At 42.8% G+C, this 23,315-nt stretch overlaps 1 protein-coding gene across 1 annotated transcript; it reads right to left on the bottom strand.

Moving 5' to 3' along the window:
* Positions 1-6,000: 6,000 nt before the first annotated feature.
* LOC120042998 (galactosylceramide sulfotransferase-like) lies at positions 6,001-20,562 on the bottom strand. Its single transcript, XM_038987727.1, has 2 exons — positions 20,471-20,562; positions 6,001-7,153 (listed from the first exon to the last, which is right to left on the bottom strand). The coding sequence occupies exons 1-2, from the start codon at positions 20,560-20,562 to the stop codon at positions 6,001-6,003; spliced, it is 1,245 nt and encodes a 414-aa protein (XP_038843655.1).
* Positions 20,563-23,315: the final 2,753 nt, after the last annotated feature.

Below are 23,315 nucleotides of genomic sequence, written 5' to 3'. Positions count from 1 at the left end.
GTACCCTCCTGCGGGGTCACATCTACCCTCTCTCGCATGCAGAGACCGAATCCATGGAGGCCTACGTCCAGGAGGCACTGGCCCAAGGATTCATCCGTCCGTCCACCTCTCTGGCCGCCTACAGCTTCTTTTTCGTGAAGGAGGGAGGTCTCCGCCCCTGTATCGATTACCGGACACTGAATAAGGCAACTGTTAAATTCAGTTTTCCCTTACCTCTCATACCCACTGTGATCGAACAGATGCACAATTCTAAGTACTTTACCAAATTGGATTTACACAGTGCCTAGAACCTGGTGCACATCAGAGAAGGGGATGAATGGAAGACCGCCTTCAGCACCTGGCACTACGAATACAAGGTAATGCCCTACGGCCTGACAAATGCACCCTCTGTGTTTCAAGCCTTCCTTAACAAGGTGTTTAGAGACATGTTGGGTCGCTGTGTAGTGGTGTACATAGATGACATCTTGGTGTACTCCACTACACGCGAGCAACATGTCTCTCATGTCAGGTCCGTTTTGGAGAGGCTGATAGGGTATCACCTGTACACCAAGGTGGATAAGTGCCTTCTTTTCTTTCAGCAGGCGGTCTCCTTCCTGGGCATCGGATATCCACCGCGGGAGTGGAGATGGAAGAGCAGAGCGTCAGTGCAGAACGGTCGTGGCCCGTTCCATCCAACATCAAGGCGAGCTTCCTTGGTTTTGCCAACTATTTCAGGCGCTTCATTAGGGGTTTCAGCACAGTGGTTGCCCCTCTCACCTCCCTCCTGAAGGTTGGTCCTCGACAGCTGCGCTGGACTGGGGAGGCCAACAAAGCCTTCCGTGCTCTAAAAGAACATTTTACAAATGCACCTGTTCTGGCTCACCCTGACCCGTCTCTGCCCTTCATCGTGGAGGTGAACGCCTCAGAGGTTGGCGAAGGGGCTGTTCTCTCCTAACGAACTGGATCGGCACCTAAACTCCATCAATGCGCCTTCTACCCTCTACCCAATTACGACTTGGGCGATCGTGAGTTGTTGGCTGGATGGACCACAGGAACTTGGAGTACATTTGAGCAGCGAAGAGGCTGAACCCGCGTCAGGCTAGATGGGCCCTATTCTTCACCAGGTTTGACTTTACACTCTTCACTATTATTCTACAATGTAGAAAATAGTAAAAATAAAGAAAAACCCTTGAATAAGTAGGTGTTATAAAACTTTTGACCGGTAGTGTACATTGATGGCAGCCACAATCTATCTGCAATATTAAAGCTGATCTTCCCCCCCCCCACATTTTTTTTAAAATACAAGAGTGTAGTATAGGAAACTGGTCACTTCATCATCATGCCTCACACACAATGCCTGACAGTGACAGATGTGTTCAAGTTCATGCTTAATCCAAATTTGAATGTGTATTAACTATTAAGATGTTATGGACACACATGAAATACACTATATGGCCAAAAGTATGTGGACACTTTCTGAAACAGGAAAGAGCTTTCCCCAAACTGTTACCACAGACCGTTGTTCCTCCTCCACCAAACTTTACAGTTGGCACTTTGCATCAGGGCAGGTAGCGTTCTCCTGGCATCCGCCAAACCCAGAATCAGCCGTCGGACGGCCAGGTGGTTAAGCGTAATTCTTCACTCCAGAGAACGCGTTTCCACTTCTCCAGAGTCCAATGGCGGTGAGCTTCACACCACTCCAGCCGGGAGGGGAGGGGTGGGAGGGGAGGGAGAGGGGGAGAGCGTGCAAACTGCAGGCTGAATAAACAAAATATACACACCCATGTAGTCATGATTATTACCTTGTCTGTGTTTTGAGCATCTATGAATCCCAGTTTACCACCAAGATATATTTGTATCATGAGACAACTGTAGTGGGCTGGACACTGCATGTTTCCATGGTAACCAGCTCACAAAATGAGTTTGTCTTCTCCCAACTTCCTTGTTGCAATACTATAGATCCCAGGAGATGGAGTCCGATACAGTCTTCTCATTACAGAGGCCAGGGTCTACTTCCCTTCACAACCATTAATAGTATTTTATCAAACTATCCACGTAGGATTATCAGACTGCACCAGTGGGTTTAAGTGGGATGAGTGAGAGGGACCCTCTTTTAGTGGAGTTTCACCATACATGTCATGGCTGCACATTTTTACCACCCCCAATATGAACTTAAGTTTTACAATTTAGTTAAACAAATGTATGTATATGGTTTTATTATGCTATAAACCAGTTAGAACATTTTTGTCTGAATCAGATTCTGCATGGTGTTTATGGGTCTTCATTATGAAGGTGCTTTACTGCCCTCTAGCAGCCAACAAATACACTACCGTTGCCATACAGCATTTGATATCACCTTGATAACAACCAAGCCACTAACGAAATTGTCCCATAATTGAAATGTATACCTCATTTCCAGCTACAGCTCTATCTGTATCAACAGCTGCAGTGCAATTGGAGATTTATCAGACAGAATGACTTTCAATTACTCTAGTTCAACACTGGCTTAGTTTGTTGCAGACTGCAATATGTGCACAGCTTCTGTCTGCCATTGAGAAGTATCCTCATTAAACAGTTATGTGGGCTTAATCTTCTTTCTCTCATTAGTGGGACAAAATAGTGTATTGCAAACGAACTGAATCTATGCATCATTAACTAGCACTGGAAATTGTAAGGGACCTCACGATACGATATCAGGATAAGTTACCGCCCACAAGGAACGGGATACGGACATGGACAAGAAAGCCCACTACGACCTCTAACGAGAGGAAACATGCAAAAGGAAATTATAGGAGGAAGAAGGAATACTACCTATTACACCGGCTTCGACACTTGTTGTATGTGGTAGGGCTTGCAAACGCTAACAAATTTCAAAGAGAAAGCCACGCACGACTTTAACACATCATCAAGTTTGTTGACGACACAACGGTGGTGGGCCTGATCACCGACAGCGATGAGACAGCCTACAGGGAGGAGGTCAGAGACTTAGCAGTGTGGTGCCAGGACAATAACGTCTCCCTCGACGTCATTAAGACCAAGGAGCTGATCGTGGACTACAGGAGCAATAGGGGAGAGTGCGTCGACATCGACAGAGAGCTTCAAGTTCCTTGGCATCCATATCAATAAGGACTAACATGGTCCAGACACACCCGTACAATCGTGAAGAAGGCTTTTCCCCTCAGGAGGCTGAAAATATTTGGCATAAACCCTCGGACAATAAAAAGTTATACACCATCGAGAACATCCTGACAGGCTGGATCACCGCTTGATATGGCAAATGCACCACCCTCGACCGCAAAGCGCTATAGAGGGTGATGCAGACAGCCCACCATATCACTGAGGCCGAGCTCCCTGCCATCCAGGACCCCTACATGAGGCAGGTCAGAGGCCCAAAAAATTGTCAAAAACTCCCGCCACCCAATCCATAGACTGTTCACTCTGCTACCGTCCGGCAAAAGGTACCGGAGCATTGGCTGTCGGACCAACAGGCTCCGAGGTAGCTTCTACCCCAAGGTATAAGACAGCTAAATAGTTAATTAAATGGTTACCCGGACTATCTGCACTGACCCTGTGCAAACTCACAAGACAAGACTATATATACACACTATATACACTCACACACACACACACATACCGACACAACGCAAACACACATACACACGTACACACACTTTTACACTCATCATATGCTGCTGCTACTCTGTTCTTAATTGTAGTCTTATTATGATCTAACCTAACCTAGTCACTTTACTCTGTCTTCATGTACACACTTTACCTCAAATACCTTATTATTATCTAACCTAATGCCTAGTCACTTTACCCTGTCTTCATGTACACACTTTACCTCAAATACCTTATTATTATCTAACCTAATGCCTAGTCACTTTACCCTGTCTTCATGTACACACTTTACCTCAAATACCTTATTATTATCTAACCTAATGCCTAGTCACTTTACCCTGTCTTCATGTACACACTTTACCTCAAATACCTTATTATTATCTAACCTAATGCCTAGTCACTTTACCCTGTCTTCATGTACACACTTTACCTCAAATACCTTATTATTATCTAACCTAATGCCTAGTCACTTTACCCTGTCTTCATGTACACACTTTACCTCAAATACCTTATTATTATCTAACCTAATGCCTAGTCACTTTACTCTGTCTTCATGTACACACTTTACCTCAAATACCTTATTATGATCTATCCTGATGCCTAGTCACTTTACCCTGTCTTCATGTACACACTTTACCTCAAATACCTCTTACCTCTGCACATTGATCTGGTACTGGTACTCTCTGTATATAGCTTAATTCTTGTGTATTTTATTCCTCTCGTGTTATTACTTTTACTCTGCATCGGTGGGAAAGGCTCGTAAGCAAGCATTTCACGATAATGTATACACCCGTTTTATTCGGCGCATGTGACAAATAAAATTATATTTTGATTTGATACTTAGGTGCTGATACGATATGTATTGCAATTCTCACGATTGAATATGTATTGCGATTTGATACTGTGTTTTTATTGTGATTTGACGTTCCAAGCATATTGCTCACTATATGTCTGCTGCAGAGAGAGAGAACATGAGAAAATTTGTACTAAAAGTGCTGAAAACATGTTGGCTCACTATAAAGAAGATGGAGAACAAGCTATAGGATGAAAAAATACCCGTTTTGGTGGAAGCATGACTCATTTAGAAAATAATAATGACCAAAGCACTTGAACCATGCCCTGTTTTAATGAACATCGACTGTCATTACAATTGTGAATGAAGATGTTCACACTAATTTATACGCCTTTATACTGAATAACATACTTTGGCATCTTCAGTATGAGAGGAGGGGATAAAGGATTTCATGCAGGCTTCAAGAGTCAAGCTCTGAGAGTAATATGCTGACTTAGAAAAAACGAATATGTACAATTTAGAGATTAATCAGCACATAGCTGTTATGATCCTCTCTTCCACTTATACATCAATGCAATAAGATAGCACTGCATAAGGAGTCAGTCACAAAGTGTATCTTTATTTGCAACCCCAAGTTGTTTAACACCCCTACAGTTGATATCCAAGCCTCCGTGAAAATCGAATTAGCATAATAAAAAATTTGCCATCAAAATACGTCTGTTTAAGCTAGAAATAAGTTTTTTTGCAATCCACCGCATCTGCCAATGGCGGCCTTCCACATCTGCGGTGGAAGGTGGCCGAGCTACAGCAGTGTTTGTCAGACCATGAGACATCCCAAAAATTGGTCTTCTCACGAAAACGTCAGTAGCATCCGAACAGTTTGGCCTACAAACTAATATGACCACTCTGAAAAAATTTGACTCTCACAAAAACGGTGGTGTTCTCCGTTTTGCTCTATGACCCCCACAAGCGTCATGGCACTCGTCTGAATTCAGTACCGCCGATCTGCCAACTTCTGTCTGTAGCGTCCAAACAGTTTGGGCTACACACGAATATGACCCCTCTATGGAAAGGTGAGACTCATAAACACGTACATGTTGTTTTGCTCTAGGATGCCCACAAGCCTCACAGGACTCGTCTGAAGGTAGCCCGGTAGCAGTTGAAAAAAATGTATGGAAGTCAGTGGAGGCTGCTGAGGGGAGGATAGCTCATAATAATGGCTGGAAGGAGGTCAATGGAACAGGGAAACCACGTGTTTGATGTGTTTAGTACCAAACATGTGAGTCTCACATGTGTTTGGTATCAGCAGCCTCCACTGATGATATAGGACAGACATAGGACAAACACTTTAAAACAAACTTCCTTATGATTTATTTTTAACTATCTGTTTTTCCATGTATGAATCTGTCATTCAATGTGTTGCTATGGGCTAATAGCAATAAGGCCAAAGGGCTTCTACAATTTAAAATCAAATAGCTAAATGATCCTTGGTATGATCATAAAAAAACGATTCCATATATTATACTAGTAGCACCCCCCCCACCCCCCCAACCCTAACTTATATTCTTAAGGATTAATCCAAATTGTTCCCATAAATTAGTTTGTAGCTAGAATATAGTATCCTTTAACCAACCCCATAATCTTGTGAGCCACAAGTTGACCCCTAGCTCTGATAGGTACTGTATTTCAGGTGTGAGCATTTTCCGACAGAGTTCCCTGTATTTGGGGTCAATGTTTTTCCTTAAATTGTAACCCAGGATGAAGTTCTCTCCAACTGGCTGCCAGGGAAGCAGATCTGTGTCCCGAATCAGCCCAGCCTCCACTGCTCCCCCACCCTCAATGCACATGGCAGCCATTTCTGCATTCCTCCTCCTCAGCTCCTTCACTTCCTGCTCCATCCGTGTCCACCCGTATGCCTCCACCTTGGCCCAGAATGTGGCATTAAAGTGCTGGTAGAGCCTCCAGTCGGCCCCGTTCCACTCCCGGGCCTTGGCCTTTAGCTCAGGGGTCAGTCGTGACACAGATGAGTGCTTGCGGGCATTGAGCTTGAAGAACAGCATATCTTCCATCGTCCAGCAGAGTGTATCTTTCAGCAGGATGAGAGACTCCTCAAAATGCTCCGCCATCAGGACCAGCTGGAAGCGTTGGGACAAGGTCTGAATACCCCTCTCCACCAGAGGGTGGTCCGGCTCTAAGTTGTTATCAAATCCAAAGTCAAAGAAGAGCAGGTTCTTGAGGTAGAATGAGTTGTAGCTCCCTGGGGTGTAGTAGTTCATGGGTTCACGCAGAAACTCAGCCAGTTTGCTATCTCCGTGGATCCCCCAGGTGAGGGGAATCGCTCGGCTGTAATAATGGAAGGATGACTCAAACAACTCCGCCGGGTCTCGTAGGATGGTGAAATAGGGAGCGTCTGCTGGGAGGAGCTTTGCCACCTCATGCCCATTAAAGCGCATGTGGTTACATAAGATGTTGAAACATACCCCAGGCTGGTAGTCTTTGACCTGGGAGCAAAGGAAAGGGGATGGGTAGAAGAAGTCATTGCGACCTTTAGGAAAGGCAAACTTTAAACCGTGCTTCTCACCGAAGCGGAAGATGATGTTGAGTAATGTGCTGCTGGCAGTCTTGTGGGTCTTCATGAACATGATGTCCACCTTGGGCACACACTCCCCTGACAGACTTGTTCTGCTTTGAGAGTAGTTGGTCAAATTGTGGACCCATATTTGAGACAAGTGGTGAGAACATGACAGAGCCACTGTAACCCTGTAGAGAAAAAGTGAAAAAAGAGTAAACTGACATTTATTTTACATTTTATGTTACCTATTTATGTCAAATGAATTGATTTAAAAGTAAATCACATCGTATAGCAAATAATAGATAGACTGTATTTCACAACAAAAGTCCAGCATACACTTACTTTTGTTGATTGACTTGTTGGACTGCTGGGGTAGATAAGCAGTGCAATACCACCATGAAACTGGTCAATAGAACTCCTACAGCCAGTCTTCTTGCTATTGACTTGCACCGTCTTTTCCTCACACCAAAACCAAGCATTCCTGCAACGTCAAGCCAACCTGGAATGAAAGGCAGATGTCAAAGTGAACTGTTCTTTGTCATCAAGTGGTTTGGGCTCTACTCATTTGCCTAATTAATAGGCACATATTGTGTGAAATTAGTCCCATGAGCACTTTTCCCTACACATGCTCCCGTCACAATATTTATGGAAACGCACAGCCTGTTCCGGTCACCCTTATGGAAATCTCTCTGAATAGGATTAAATGTATCTATTAACCCTGAGTAATGTCATGGGAAAAACCAAATAAAATGGCCAATCTGTGTAGAAGACAGTCATCATGAATAATGTTTTTTGCCATACTGTAGCTAGATAATAAAGAAGTCCGTACTTACTATAATGATTGGAACAGGTACTCTTCACAGGTATTTCATGGCCATCACAGACATTGTACGAACAAAATATAATTTGAATAGCAGTGAATCTTGTGGTAAAACACAAGATTGGTAAAACAATGTGGTAAAACAATGCAGGGAAATAGAAAACCATCTAGCGAAAGAAGAGATAGTCTGATAAGCCCCAAGAGAGGGAATGTGTCATCCTTTTTCCAAACAACAAGACACTGCCCCCATGTTTACACATCAAACATGTTTTAGCTTTTGACCTTTTCCTTTCACAGCAGGAACAATCTGAGGACTTGGAAAAATGCCCTTGATATATATATATATATATATATATATATATATATATATACATATAGTGATCTCCAAAAGTATTGGGACGGTGACACATTTTTTGTTGTTTTGGCTTCTACATTAATGTGGCTGCTACCATGATTACGAAGTACTGAATGAATCGTGAATAATGCGTGAGAAAGTTACAGACTCATAAATATTGTAACGACCCTGGGTTTATAAGTTCGAGACCTACTCCCTGCCTGTTTAATTACAATATCATACCCCCAAAAATGCTAACCTCTCCTGTTGTTATTGTAATGGTGAGAGGTTAGCATGTCATGGGGATTTGATATTTGTTCGTCTGTAACTTTCTCACTCATCATTATTTACAATTCATTCAAGATTATCCATGAGCATGGTTGCATTCACAACAATGTAGACGTTTTAGCAGGGATGCAAACTAGTCACCTTTCGGCGAAATTCACCGTTTTGAATCCAAAATAGGTAACCTGCGTGATTCATGTAGATCCGATGAGAAAAGTTTTTTGGGGGGTGATGCACGTTTGGCGCAATATTGGCTGTATCCAAGGCTCAACAATCGTTCACATAACAACAGAACGCAGCACGCAACTAAAGAGAAGAGACAACCAACTTGCTAGTGACAGCATCAGCGCGCGCACTAGAAAGCTACAGCAGCGCGTCCACTGAACGAAAACGACGTGGTAGGTGAGAAGCCTGACTACGGGGGTGAGAAGGTGATGAATGAAGCGTACTTCATGAGCTGTAACCGAAAAACAACTGGCATTTGGAAAGTTTGAGGTGAGGGAGCAAGTGTGGTGGAACAATAATTGTTAGCATTGTTAAGTACCTCTTGCTAGCTGGATCGAATTCTCCGTTAGTTAGTTCGCTAGCTATCTATGAACTAATGTTTTCCCTGTACATTAACGTTATGTGGTTAATTTTCAGAATGAGAGAATTATGTGAAAATGAGGCGTTGCTTGTTGAACAAGTGGATTCGGGGATGAATTGGAGCTTGAGCTGGGCCTGGTTTAAACTGGATGCCACTATAGAGGTGTAAGGAACACCTTTCCCTCTTTCTCACTTTTTCAATGCTGTAGATAAAAAGGGGTATGCCAGGTTTACTCTGCCTGAAAGAGATCAATTATGCCAACAAAGGGTTTCATGCTCTGCTGCTGGCACATTGTAGAACAGATGTCCACAGGCAGAAAGTGTACAATGTAATAACGTGCAGTGTAGCTCAAAGCTATTGCTTTTGTTGTGTTGAACTTGATATACAGTTGTGTGTGAGGGGGGGGGGGGGGGGGGGTCTTTTAGTTTTTGCTCAGTGAACGTTATTTTTGCACACATAGCCTTGTGCACTTGATCGATGTCTGCTACAGTGGCCACAATAGTATAGAAAAATAGAATGCCTGTTTGTTTCATTCTATTTCTACTTTAAGATCTTTTTTTCCCAAGTGCAATATTTAGATGTGTGTGGTCACAAGCGTTCTATTATGAAGGCTGTCATGGCTAACTACAATATTAGTGTATTGTTTTTTTCTCTGGACTTGAGTGTCATTTGCAGTAAAGTCTAGGCAACAAATAACATTGGATTGCTTTCCTAATTTTTTTTTGCTGTGAGTTCAGTGGCGATTTTAGCATGTAAATCTTGGTCGCCAACACAAAAAAAGTGGGATGCCTGCCAGCAAAGCCACAACACAACACAATACATTAATTGCACTATAACGGTGACAAACGGTGCCCACAAACAGTTAGGCCCTACATAAAGCTGTCCCAAAAGCAGTCCCAACACCTTACCTCTGCTACACCTGGCTATCAGCAGAGCCTTGTCTGGCAGCGAAACAGTTCATTCAGCCTCATTTACTGCCTTTAAAAAAAACTTAGCTGATGTGGCTGACTTGCTTAAATAAATGTGGTTTCTACTGACAATTGAGATGTACAAACTATGGTATAAGGGGACGACAAGTGGATAAAAGGCAATCTGTAATTTCGATTAAGACATTAATGAGCGAGCGACGACGGACGTAGTCAATAACTATTTGTTCAGCACTTTTGAAATGTACAGCGACAGAATTCAGAACATGGGCCGTTCTTACAGTCAGAACCGTAGGATAAATAAATGGGGCATATAAACAGACAATGAAAGCTCTTACAATATTCAGTGATTACATTTCTCTAAAACAGGTTATAGGCACCACCAAATTAGAACAGTAGGCAAAATTAAGAGGTGAATATAGGCCAAATTATTAGGGTGAAGCATATTGAATGCCGCTTGGGTCTTTGTATATGTCAAATAACACAATTCTATTATAGAATGTTGTATGTGCTGAATTTGCACGTGCAAGCCAAGTGCCACCACTACTATTAGTAGCACTGTCAGAACTGTACCAAAAGAAGTCTGCTAACAATCACACAACGGCCACAAACAATGTTTTTACAATACTGTGTTGGTGAAAACAGACCAAATTATTAGGGTGAGGCACATTGGCTACTAACAGCTTACTACACAACATACACTTAGTATTACTTTCTTAGCTAGAGTATACATATGTAACGGATGTGAAATGGCTAGCTAGTTAGCGGGTACGCGCTTATAGCGTTTCAATCAGTTACGTCACTTGCTCTGAAACCTAGAAGTAGTGGTTCCCCTTGCACTGCAAGAGCCGCGGCCTTTGTGGAGCGATGGGTAACGACGCTTCGTGGGTGACTGTTGTTGATGTGTGCAGAGGGTCCCTGGTTCGAGCCCGGGTATGGGCGAGGGGACGGACTAAAGTTATACTGTTACATTGATGCTGTTGACCCGGATCACTGGTTGCTGCGGAAAAGGAGGAGGTTGAAAGGGGGGTGAGTGTGACGGATGTGAAATGGCTAGCTAGTTAGCGGGTACGCGCATATAGCGTTTCAATCAGTTACGTCACTTGCTCTGAAACCTAGAAGTAGTAGTTCCCCTTGCTCTGCAAGGGCCGCGGCTTTTGTGGAGCGATGGGTAACGATGCTTCGTGGGCGACCGTTGTTGATGTGTGCAGAAGGTCCCTGGTTCGCGCCCGTGTCGGGGCGAGGGGACGGTCTAAAGTTATACTGTTACACATATCTACCTGGCATATTACATGATTTATACAGAAGCATACAAGACATTTTTGGACTCACCTTGCTCACTTAAACAGGAAGGTGGCACGGTGGTCCATTTTGAGCAAATTTGTCGTCGAAGTCTGGCATTCTCTGGATTTATGGTGGGAACTCGGAAAAAAGAACACACAGCCACTCCACTGAATAGCAGGTTAGTGATTGCTTTGCAATGCTTGCAGTTAGCCAATGATTCCTTCCAAACCACTCATTGTTGAATTAGCAATATCCAACTTGTTGTGGAATGGGTATGTCCAATGGCCGATGAGCACCGATACGTTTTATCTATAATTTCACTTCATTATTTCTCTTCATATGACAAGGATTGAAAAGGATTTGCCATTAGATTGTCGACTTGATTCATTCATAATGATGACTGTTAGCTAAGATTTTGAAAGTAAGATGTTGACATGATCAGTCCAATCAAAGCTACTGTACATATAACGTGATTTGACGTAATTTTATCTGTGCCCAATGACCTTGAGCCTTCTTGGAAGGGCACTTATAATGTAACTCTATGGCAGGGCTGAAATGTTCGATGTCTACCCTTACTAAGGACTTTAGACTTGGCCTGTGATGTAGTGTCCCCATGAGTGACAGAACACTGAGCCAATCAGGCGCAATGCTCCTATTTTCTGCTGGCTTGCCCCACCACCACAGAAAGCACTGAGCTAGGCTGAAACACCTGCATTTCAGAGATGCCTTACTCAAGAAAGCAAAAAAGAGACCATATTTGTATGCAGCTTTATTACTTTATTAACTCAGTTATATTTATATATTTTTTTTTACATAGTTTGCAAACTGATAAGTGACATGTATTAATGCCAAAACAACATGCAAAACAGGCAATGCCAAACCTTTTTTTTTATATATACAAATTTTTGTAATGCTTTTTATTTTACCTGAATGACGGGTCGGCACTGTGAGTTACATGCTGACCAGACCGGACACGTCGCGTGCGCGAGCGTCGCAAAATAAATTTAGAAATCCATGTTATTCAATTATTGCACCCACACTGCTTGCGCGCGCCAACGAGCATCTGTGACACCAAGGGCTAAAATAGATGTCGTTCCTATTTCTGACGCAGATCGCGCTGCAAGTCCTGCCTCTCCCATCTCCTCATTGGTTTATAGAAGCAGGTACCCACATGCCATCTCCTCATTGGTTATACCCACGTGGGTGATAGAAAGACGAACTGTTTTGCCAGTAGTCGTGGTAATACAATGAAAGTTTAGATGCGATCACCATATAATTTAAACGATGAAAAAGCCTGGAAGGAGGAGAGATGATTAGAAACGATTCGGTTGGCCGTGTTATGTGTGGACTCAGGAGTGTGTTGACTCAGGAGTGTGAATACTTATGTAAATTTGATATTTCTGTATTTCATTTTCAATAAATGTGCAAATATTTCATTTTTTTTAAATTTGTTTTGTCATTATAGGGTATTGTGTGTAGATGGTTGAGAATTTTATTTAATACATTTTGAAATCAGGTTGTAACACAACAAAATGTGGACTAAGTCAAGGGGTTTGAATACTTTCTGAAGGACCTGTAGATACATTAGAAGCAAACCTTGCAAAAGCCCTGGATCCAATCCTCAATTGAGAAACCTCTCCATATGAAAGTTTGTAAAGGTAAAGGATTTCATCTTCACTTTGCACACTTATGGGACTCCCAGTTCTGTACGTCACATTTAACCCAGATTCATATAATTCTTAACCTATTGCAAAGATGGGTCACTCCATGAATAAAGTGCCTTTTTGCATCCTTTTGATATTGTAAGTAGAAATTGTGAACAAATATTGCATTTAAAAGCATGTTGTATTAAATGAAGTGCCTTTTAATATAAACCACATAAAAAAATTCTAAATCTGATTTTTCATATGAATAAAGACTTAAAGTGCCAAAATGTTCCTCATGTTTTTCTGACTTCTAGAAAGATTTTAACACAAATAACCCCCACATTTCCCCAGGTTTTCACCATCTGTCACGCCCTGATCTGTTTCACCTGTCATTGTGCTTGTCTCCACCCTCCTCCAGGTGTCGCCCATCTTCCCCATTATCACCTGTGCATTTATACCTGTGTTCTCTGTTTGTCTGTTGCCAGTTCGTGTTGTTCTTCAAACCTACCAGCGGTTTTCCCCTTGCTCCTGTCTTGTCTATAGTTCCTGTTTTCTAGTCATGAGAGGAGTTATGGCAGATTAAAAATGACATTGTCAACCCTGGTAGAGTCATCCCTGTTACTTTAATTGGCTCTTTTCCAAGCACTTGAATTGGCTTCTTTCTTTTTTTAACTCTTGAGAAGGGAACATGTTTTTTATGAAGTGGAACACTCTTTATGACACAATATAAAAATTCTGTGAATTAGGTGTAATTTTGACATAATTACACTGTCCAAATGCACTCTTTTTGTGGAACAACCCAGTAAGTAGTGTTTTGCCACCTGTAGAGTCTACAAATATTCCTGTTTACTGTACACATGAATGGAAGGTAGAGTAGTTTAGGTAATCAAATAAAATAATAATAAAATGTCACATGTGCCAAATACAACAGGTCAAATTCACCTTACAGTGAAATGCTTACTTACAAGCCCTTAACCAACAATGCAGTTTTAAGAAAATACCTAAATAAAAAGTAAGAGATAAGAATAACAAATAATTAAAGAGCAGCAGTAAATAACAATAGCGGGGCTATTTACGGGGGTACCGGTGTCGAGGTAATTGAGGTAATTATGTACATGGAGGGCGCGCAATTCAAATAAATAATCATAAAAATTATGGATATTAAACATTTAGGTAAATACAAGTTAAAAGCTTAAATTCTTGTTCATCTAACTGCATTGTCCGAATTACAATAGGCTTTACAGCGAAAGCATGCCATGCGATTGTTTGAGGACGACGCCCCACATCAACATATTTTTCCACCGGCACAGGCTTCATAAAATCATAAATAGTGATTAAATATTCACTTACTTTTTGAAAATCTTCCTCTGATTTGCAATCCAAGGGATCCCAACTACAACATGTATGGTCTTTTTGTTAGATAAAATCCTTCTTTATATCCCAAAAAGTCAGTTTAGTTGGTGCCATCGATTTGAGTAATTCACTCGTTCAACATGCAGAGAAAGGAATCCAAAAAGCTACTGCTAAACTTTGTTAAAACAAGTCAAAATACGTTTCTATCCAATCCTCAGGTACCCTAAAATGTAATTAAACTATAATATTTAATACGGAAAGAAGTATGTTCAATAGGAAAGCAAAATTAGCAGGTGCACAGACTAATTTCCAACTCTGACTCCCAGTTCTAAAACTCAAAATTCTTCCTTGTTTGGGAAGAAACAAGCCTGAAACCTTGAACAAAGGTTTAATAAATTCCGGTTAGTTTGTCTTTGGATTTTCTCCTACTATATCAATTGTGTTATAGTCTCATACATTATTTTAACATTTCTACAAACTTCAAAGTGTGTTCTATCCAATGGTACCAATTATATGCATATCCTGGCTTCTGGGCCTGAGAAACAGGCAGTTTACTTTTGGCATAGATAATAACAGAGAGTAGCAGCAGCGTAGGACTGGGGGGGGGGGGGGGGGGCAATGCAAATAGTCTGGGTAGCCATATGATTAGCTGTTCAGGAGTCTTATGGCTTGGGGGTAGAAGCTGTTTAGAAGCCTCTTGGACCTAGACTTGGCGCTCCGGTACCGCTTGCCGTGCGGTATCAGAGTGAACAGTCTATGACTGGGGTGGCTGGAGTCTTTGACAATTTTTAGGGCCTTCCTCTGACACTGCCTGGTATAGAGACCTGGATGTCAGGAAGCTTGGCTCCAGTGATGTACTGGACCATATGCACTACCCTCTGTAGTGCCTTGCAGTTGGAGGCCGAGCAGTTGCCATACCAGGCAGTGATGCAACCCGTCAGGATGCTCTCAATGGTGCAGCTGTAAAAACCTTTTGAGGATCTGAGGACCCATTCCAAAACTTTTCAGTCTCCTGAGGGGGAATAGGTTTTGTCATGCCCTCTTCACGACTGTCTTGGTGTGCTTGGACCATGTTAGTTTGTTGGGGATTTGGACGCCAAGGAACTTGAAGCTCTCAACCTGCTCCACTACAGCCCCGTCAATGAGAATGGGGGCGTGCTCGGTCCTCCTTTTCCTGTAGTCCACAATCATCTCCTTTGTCTTGATCACGTTGAGGGAGAGGTTGTTGTTCTGGCACCACACGACCACGTCTCTGATCTCCTCCCTATAGGCTGTCTCATCGTTGTCGGTGATCAGGCCTACCACTGTTGTGTCATCAGTAAACTTAATGATGGTGTTGGAGTCGTGTTAAATGGCGCCGGAGAAGAAGGCTGACGTTCTACGTGTCCCCAACTGATTGTGTTTTTTTGTTTGTTTATTTGCATTGTTTGTAACTTGTTCTTTTACTTATTTTGTACATAATGTTTCCGCTACCGTCTCTTATGACCGAAAGTAACTTCTGGACATCAGGACTGAGATTACTCACCACGGACTGGCAGAATCCTTTTTTTCCTTTAACTAGGCTGACGAGCCTGACGCAAATGATATACTGCTTTCTCGGGAACAGGCCCAGATCCCTGTGATTTGTGTGAAAAGGAGGCAGAGAAAAAGAGGCCAGAAGGCGGGCTGCCTTCTGAGAATTCGCAGGCGATCGAATAAACCCCCACTTCCTTCCATTCTGCTAGCAAACGTGCAATCTTTGGAGAATAAAATTGATGACCTACACGGAACATTAAACTACCAACGGGTCATTCAAAACTGTAATATCTTATGCTTCACGGAGTCGTGGCTGAACGAAGACACTATCAACATACAGCTGGCTGGTTATACGCTATACAGGCAGGATAGAACAGCGGCGTCTGGTAAGACAAGGGGTGGCGGACTACATATTTTTGTAAATAACAGCTGGTGCACAATATCTAAGGAAGTCTCGAGCTATTGCTCGCCTGAGGTAGACTGTCTCATGGTAAGCTGTAGACTACACTATCTACCTTGAGAGTTTTCATCTGTATTTTTCATAGCTGTTTACATACCAACACAGACTGAGGCTGGCACTAAGACAGCATTGATGAGCTGTATTCCGCCATAAGCAAACAAGAAAACGCTTACCCAGAGATGGCGCTCCTAGTAGCCGGGAACTTTAATGCAGGGAAACTTTAACATTTCTATCAGCATGTTAAATGTGCAACCAGAGGGGGGAAAAAAACTGCACCACCTTTACTCCACACACAGAGACGCATGCAACGCTCTCCCTCGCCCTCCATTTGGCAAATCTGACCATAATTCTATCCTCCTGCTTGTCGGTGATCAGGCCTACCACTGTTGTGTCATCGGCAAACTTAATGATGGTGTTGGAGTCGTGCCTGGCCGTGCAGTCATGAGTGAACAGGGAGTACAGGAGGGGACTGAGCAAGCCTCCTGAGGGGCCCCCGTATTGAGAATCAGCGTGGCGGATGTGTTGTTACCTACCCTTACCACCTGGGGGCGGCCCGTCAGGAAGTCCAGGATCCAGTTACAGAGGGAGGTGTTTAGTCCCAGGGTCCTTAGCTTAGTGATGAGCTTTGAGGGCACTATTGTGTTGAACTCTGAGCTGTACTTAATGAATAGCAGTCTCACATAAGTCTTCCTTTTGTCCAGGTGGGCAGTGTGGAGTGCAATAGAGATTGCATCATCTGTGTATCTGTTGGTGCGGTATGCAAATTGGAGTGGGTCTAGGGTTTCTGTGATAATGGTGTTGATGTGAGCCATGACCAGCCTTTCAAAGCATTTCATGGCTACAGACGTGAGTGCTACGGATCGGTAGTCATTTAGGCAGGTTACCTTAGTGTTCTTGGGCACAGGGACTATGGTGGTCTTCTTGAAACATGTTGGTATTACAGACTCAGTCAGGGAGAGGTTGAAAATGTCAGTGAAGACACTTGCCAGTTGGTCAGCACATGCTCAGAGTACATGTCCTGGTAATCCGTCTGGCCCAGCGGCCTTGTGAATGTTGACCTGTTTAAAGGTCTTACCCACATCGGCTGCAGAGAGTGTGATCACACAGTCGTCCGGAACAGCTGGTGCTCTCATGCATGTGTCAGTTTTACTTGCCTGGAAGCGAACATAGAAGTTATTTAGCTCGGCTGGTAGGCTCGTGTCACTGGGCAGCTCTCGGCTGTGCTTCTCTTTGTTGTCTGTAATAGTTTGCAAGCCCTGCCACATCGGAGCCGGTGTAGTACGATTCGATCTTAGTCCTATATGGACGCTTTGCCTGTTTGATGATTCTTTGGAGGGCATAGCGGGATTTCTTATAAGCTTCCGGCTTAGAGTCTCGCTTCTTGAAAGTGGCAGCTCTACCCTTTAGCTCATTGCGAATGTTTCCTGTTATCCATGGCTTCTGGTTGGGGTATGTACGAACAGTCACTGTGGGGAGGACGTCCTCGATGCACTTATTGATATAGCCAGTGACTGATGTGGTGTACTCCTCAATGCCATCAGAAGAATCCCAGAACATATTCCAGTCTGTGCTAGCAAAAAAGTCCTGTAGTTTAGCATCTGCTTCATCTGACCACTTTTTAATAGACCGAATCACTGGTGCTTCCTGCTTAAATTTTTGCTTGTAGAGCAGGAATCAGGAGGATAGAGTTATGGTCAGATTTGCCAAATGGAGTGTCACGATCGTCATAATAAGCGGACCAAGGCGCAGCGGGATATGAGTACATCTTCTTTTAATAGAGATGACGAAACACGAAAACGAACACTTTTACAAAACAAAACAACAAACGACCGTGAAGCTACAAACGTTAGTGCATACATAAGCTACAAACGTTAAACATAGATAATTACCCACAAACACCTAAAGCCTATGGCTGCCTTAAATATGGCTCCCAATCAGAGACAACAATAAACAGCTGTCTCTGATTGAGAACCAAATCAGGCAACCATAGACTTTCCTAAACACCTACACTGAACACAACCCCATACATACTACAAAACCCCCTAAACAATACACACACCCTAAACTAGACAAAACACACAAACATCCCCCATGTCACACCCTGACCTAACTAAACTAATCAAGAAAATCAATATAACAAAGGCCAGGGTGTGACATGGAGGGCTTTGAACGCGTCTCTGTGTGTGGAGTAAAGGTGGTCTAGAATTTTTTCCCCTCTGGTTGAACATTTAACATGCTGATAGAAATTAGGTAAAACTGATTTAAGTTTCCCTGCATTAAAGTCCCCGGCCACTAGGAGCGCCGCCTCCGGATGAGCGTTTTCCTGTTTGCTTATTGTAACGTTCTTCGTCGGGCGAAAGAGAGGAGGACCAAACTGCAGCGTGGTGAGTATTCATATTCCTTTTAATGAAAACCGAATACTCGAACAAAACAACAAAATAACGATAAACGAGAATAACACGAAAAGAAACAGTCCTGTCTGGTGACATACACAAAGACACAGGAAACAAGAACAATCACCCACAACCCACAAAGACAAAACAGGCTACCTAAATATGGCTCCCAATCAGAGACAACGACTAACACCTGCCTCTGATTGAGAACCATATCAGGCCAAACACATAGAAACAGACAAACTAGACATACAACATAGAATTCCCACTCATATCACACCCTGACCAAACAAAACATAGAAACATACAACGCAAACTATGGTCAGGGCGTGACACTTATGGCGGAATAGAGCTCATTGAGGGCGGTTTTAGTGCCAGCCTCGGTATCTGGTGGTATGTAGACAGCTACGAAAAATACAGATGAAAACTCTCTAGGTAGATAGTGTGGTCTACAGCTTATCTTGAGATGCCTCGGAAGGGAGTCATTGAGGTGGCTTTGTTTTTGCTTTGTATTGTTTATTTGTTTTTTCTTGTCATTATACTGTAGGCCTATGTTTAGCACACATTATTTGTGTATGATTCATGGTGGTGTGTGTGTGTGACTTGATTTTCTAGCGAATACCATGCCTGCAAGACACTGTAATCAATCAATGCTCATTTCATGTTATAAATCATATTTACCCTCTGTAACAACTTTGTGATAAGCAAAATGGCTGTAATGTTTTAGACATTTCCTTTTTTTGCATTTTCAATCAGAAATCCTTTTATCAGAGACAAATCACATAAACTTAATTGAAACAAATAAAGTGATATGCTTTACCTGATAGGACTATCTGCAGATGTTTAAATCCTCTGTTCTGAGTTACCACTCTCTACCTGTTCCTGAAAAATCTGACCTCCCTTTCACATACACATCTCTGTTGTGAAAACATTGAGATGTCAGATGAGATGTGTCCCCTCTCAGAACATGACATAGACAGTGTTGACACTCTGAGAAGTGATTGTCATGACATAGACAGTGTTGACACTCTGAGAAGTGATTGTCACTTTCTTCTGTTGGCCTATTTCCTCGTCTCTATGGTTCAACGCTCCCACTAACAATTTGAAGTCAGGCGACGGTCCCGACCAGCCTTGATTTAGACTAAACATAGACGTCTATAGGCCATAGGCTATGTTTCACAAGTTTGGACAGCACAATACAGTAGAGCACAGCAGAGTACAGTACACAGTACAGTAAAGAAAAGTAGAGTATAGTACAGAACAATACAGTAGTGCACACTAGAGTACAGTAAAGAAAAGTATAGTGTACTGTATTGTACCCTACTTTACTCTACTGAATTAAACTCTACTGTATTGTACTGTACTGAATTATACTGTACTGTACTTGACTCTATTGTACTCTAATCTACAAAATTGAACTCTACTTTACTGTACTGTACTCTACTGAAGCTAATTAGAGTAGAACCCAGCATTCTTTTTTTTCAACTAAGGTAATCAACAACATGGCACAGTCATAGCATGAAAATAAAAAAATCTGTAACCATTACTCAAAATGTTATTGGTGTTGAAATGGTCTGTTGGTTTATTCTGTACGTTGGTGTAAGGACCGACGCTAGAGTAGAGAAGCAGGTATGGGGAGTTGAACATTTCATGTGGAACGGACATGTAACAGGACAGGAACAGCGTCAGCACACGGGTAACACAACGACATACGAACATTAATGCAGCAGCGGGGAACAGAGCTGGGGAACTGACAAATATAGGGGAGGTAATAAACAGGTGATTGAGTCCAGGTGAGTCCAATAATTTGCATGACGAGGGAAGGCAGTGTGCATAATGATGGTGGCAGGAGTGCGCAATGCTGGGGAGGGGGAACGGGAGCAGGCGTGACAGTACCCCCCACCCGGGCGAGCCCGACGGGCCGGTGAGGCCTGGGCGCTGGACCAGCCGGTTGGGGCGTAGGAGCCCGGCAAACCGGCTGAGGCGTGGGAGCATGACGATCCGGTTGAGGTGTGGCAGCCTGACGATCCGGCTTAGGCCTGGCGATCCGGCTGAGGCTTGACTTGGGATGGGTGCCTGCCGAGCCGACCGGTTAACCTCTCGAGCCAGTTAGGGAGGGGGAGTGGGAGCAGGCGTGACAGTTGGACTATTTTGAAAATCAGCGCTGGCAGTTTTAAAGCTCACGTGCTAGATGGGAGCAATAATAAATATTTTGTTGCGATCTTAAGTTGGCTCATCTTTCCTATTAAGAGGTGTGAACAAAATATGATGGTGATATAATGCTTACTTAATTGAGAATGTATAGCAGTGGAAATTTGCCCATATTTGCCCGAAAAATATGTATTTTCAATGTCTGTAAATTACATGTTTTCAACTTCCAGAAGATACAAATGTTTTATGTCCGGAAAATAGGTATTTTTTACCTTTCATTCATCACCTATAATGCACCTGATTTAAATGTCCGGAAAATAAGTATTTTCAATGTCCGGACAGTTACCAGGCCTCTCTCTCCCACAGAGGTGAGAGGGGGAGCTGCTGGATGGTCGACCGTTCACACATTTCACACTGAAACCCTATCCACAGTCAAACGTGGATAATGGAACAATAATTCTTACATAAAGAATGTTGGGAATGGACGGTGGGGAGATGTAGACAACAAATGTCATATTGTTTAAATACTGTAACTTGGAAAGGATACCCCCTTTATCTGTAAAGTTTCCATCCAATACGATATTAAAATGATGAAAGTATTTATGTTAAGATATGAATGTCATTTTAGTAGTCATAAGATAACTTCTAATCATATCCTTTGCACATTAAGTAGCCACGCCCTGAGTGAAGTCAGAAGAGCATGTCAGAGTCCTTTTCGAACCAGAGTGCTTAAAAGAACTGGCTAAGAATGAACTTATCAGACCAGAACATTGGCAGGTTGCTGCTGTGCGTGTAAAGTGGTCTGAATACTGAATAATCAACATGAGGTGTAGGCTAGAAGCTCACTTCCCAGACAATCACTGGTACGGCTGATTAGCTGTCCTAAGTCAGATTTCGAGGAAAGCGAATCGAAGAGGGACCTTCATACTACACTGCAAACCCTCCCATCCTACTACGATTCTCAAATCACTGTATTCTCCGACTATCATCACCCATGGGAATCGTTGACACAGCTGTAGAAGAGCCGTAGAAGAACAACAGCAGAAGAGACGGGTCCTGACCCTTACAAGCGTGCTGCTGAAAGGCCAAACCATCTCCTTCCTAAGAAGGCCTGGTTCTGACAGATATAGACGGCGAACAAGGTCACTCAATGTAAATACATTCATGATTTCTTATTCCAAACAGGCGGCGGTTCGTGTGCAAAGCATATGATTAATGTGAGGAATAGTCCTAAAATGTATCCACGATAAGTGTCCCTTTTCTCTATCTCTCACTTTTTCCCCCTCTCCATCTCTGTGTAATAATCCGTCATATTGTCAGTCCGCTAGGGACTTTCTTCTCATGTATTAAGTGTGTATGTTATCCTGTTTTCTCATTTTAGTTAGCTAGTAAATAAATAATTAAACCAATTGGTGTAGTCCTGAATCATGAGTAAGGTTTTTGCAGATGCAAGGAGTAGACGACGTTCAGAATTATGATATAAGAGGTAATGATTAATAAGATGACGGTTTATTGATGAAATGGATATATATCTTATAGAGTTTAATTCGGGAGATGATAACTCTTTAAACAAACTCTTCCGTGGCGCCCAAATTCCTAATGGGTTAATTGTTACATGATTAATTTAATCGGGTAACAATTAAACATAGTTAGTGGATTAAATAAATAACAGTCATCAGATTAATGAAAGTAAAGTCACGACACAGCCTTATTCTAAAATGGTTTAAATTGTTTTTTCCTCCTCGTCAATCTACACACAATACCCCATAATGACAAGCGAAACAGTTTAAAAAAATAAAAAACAGAAATACCTTATTTACATAAGTATTCAGAACCTTTGCAATGAGACTCGAAATTGAGCTCCGGTGCTACCTGTTTCCATTGATCATCCTTGAGATGTTTCTACAACTTCATTGGAGTCCACCTGTGGTAAATTCAATTGATTGGACATGATTTGGAAAGGCACACACCTGTCTATATAAAGATCCCACAGCTGACAGTGCATGTCAGAGCAAAAACCAAGCCATGAGGTTGAAGGAATTGTCCGTAGAGCTCCGATACAGGATTGTGTCAAGGCACAGATCTGGGCAAGGGTACCAAAAATGTCTGCAGCATTGAAGGTCCCCAAGAACGCAGTGGCCCCCATCATTCTTAAATGGAAGAAGTTTAGAACCACCAAGGCTCTTCCTAGAGCTGGCCGCTCGGCAAAACTGAGCAATCGGGGGAGAAGGGCCTTGGTAAGGGTCACTCTGACAGAGCTCCAGAGTTCTTCTGTGGAGTTGGGAGAACCTCCATAAGGACAACCATCTCTACAGCACTCCACCAATCAGGCCTTTATGGTAGAGCAGCCAGACAGAAGCCGCTGCTCAGTAAAAGGCACATGACAGCCTGTTTGGAGTTTGCCAAAAGGCACTTAAACTCTTTGATCTGAATGCCAAGCGAGGAAACCTGGCACCATCCCTACAGTGAAGCATGGTGGTGGCAGCATCATGCTGTGGGGATGTTTTTCAGCGGGAGAAACTGGGAGACGAGTCAGGATCAAGGGAAATATGAACAGAGCAAAGTACAGAGAGATCCTTGATGAAAACCTGCTCCAG

This window comes from Salvelinus namaycush, chromosome 3 (genome assembly GCF_016432855.1).
Source record: "Salvelinus namaycush isolate Seneca chromosome 3, SaNama_1.0, whole genome shotgun sequence".
Taxonomy (NCBI): Eukaryota; Metazoa; Chordata; class Actinopteri; order Salmoniformes; family Salmonidae; genus Salvelinus; species Salvelinus namaycush.
The sequence above is the reverse complement of the archived record's forward strand: the minus strand, read 5'-3'. Positions and strand labels throughout refer to the sequence as shown.

Excerpts from the sequence above, each read along its gene's own strand:
- LOC120042998 (XM_038987727.1), bottom strand. The coding sequence starts at position 20,562 with ATGCTCCCACGCCTCAGCCGGTTTGCCGGGCTCCTACGCCCCAACCGG. Across the intron at positions 7,154-20,470 it reads GGCCCGTCGGGCTCGCCCGG|GGTTACAGTGGCTCTGTCAT; the intron begins GTGGGGGGTACT and ends TTTTCTCTACAG.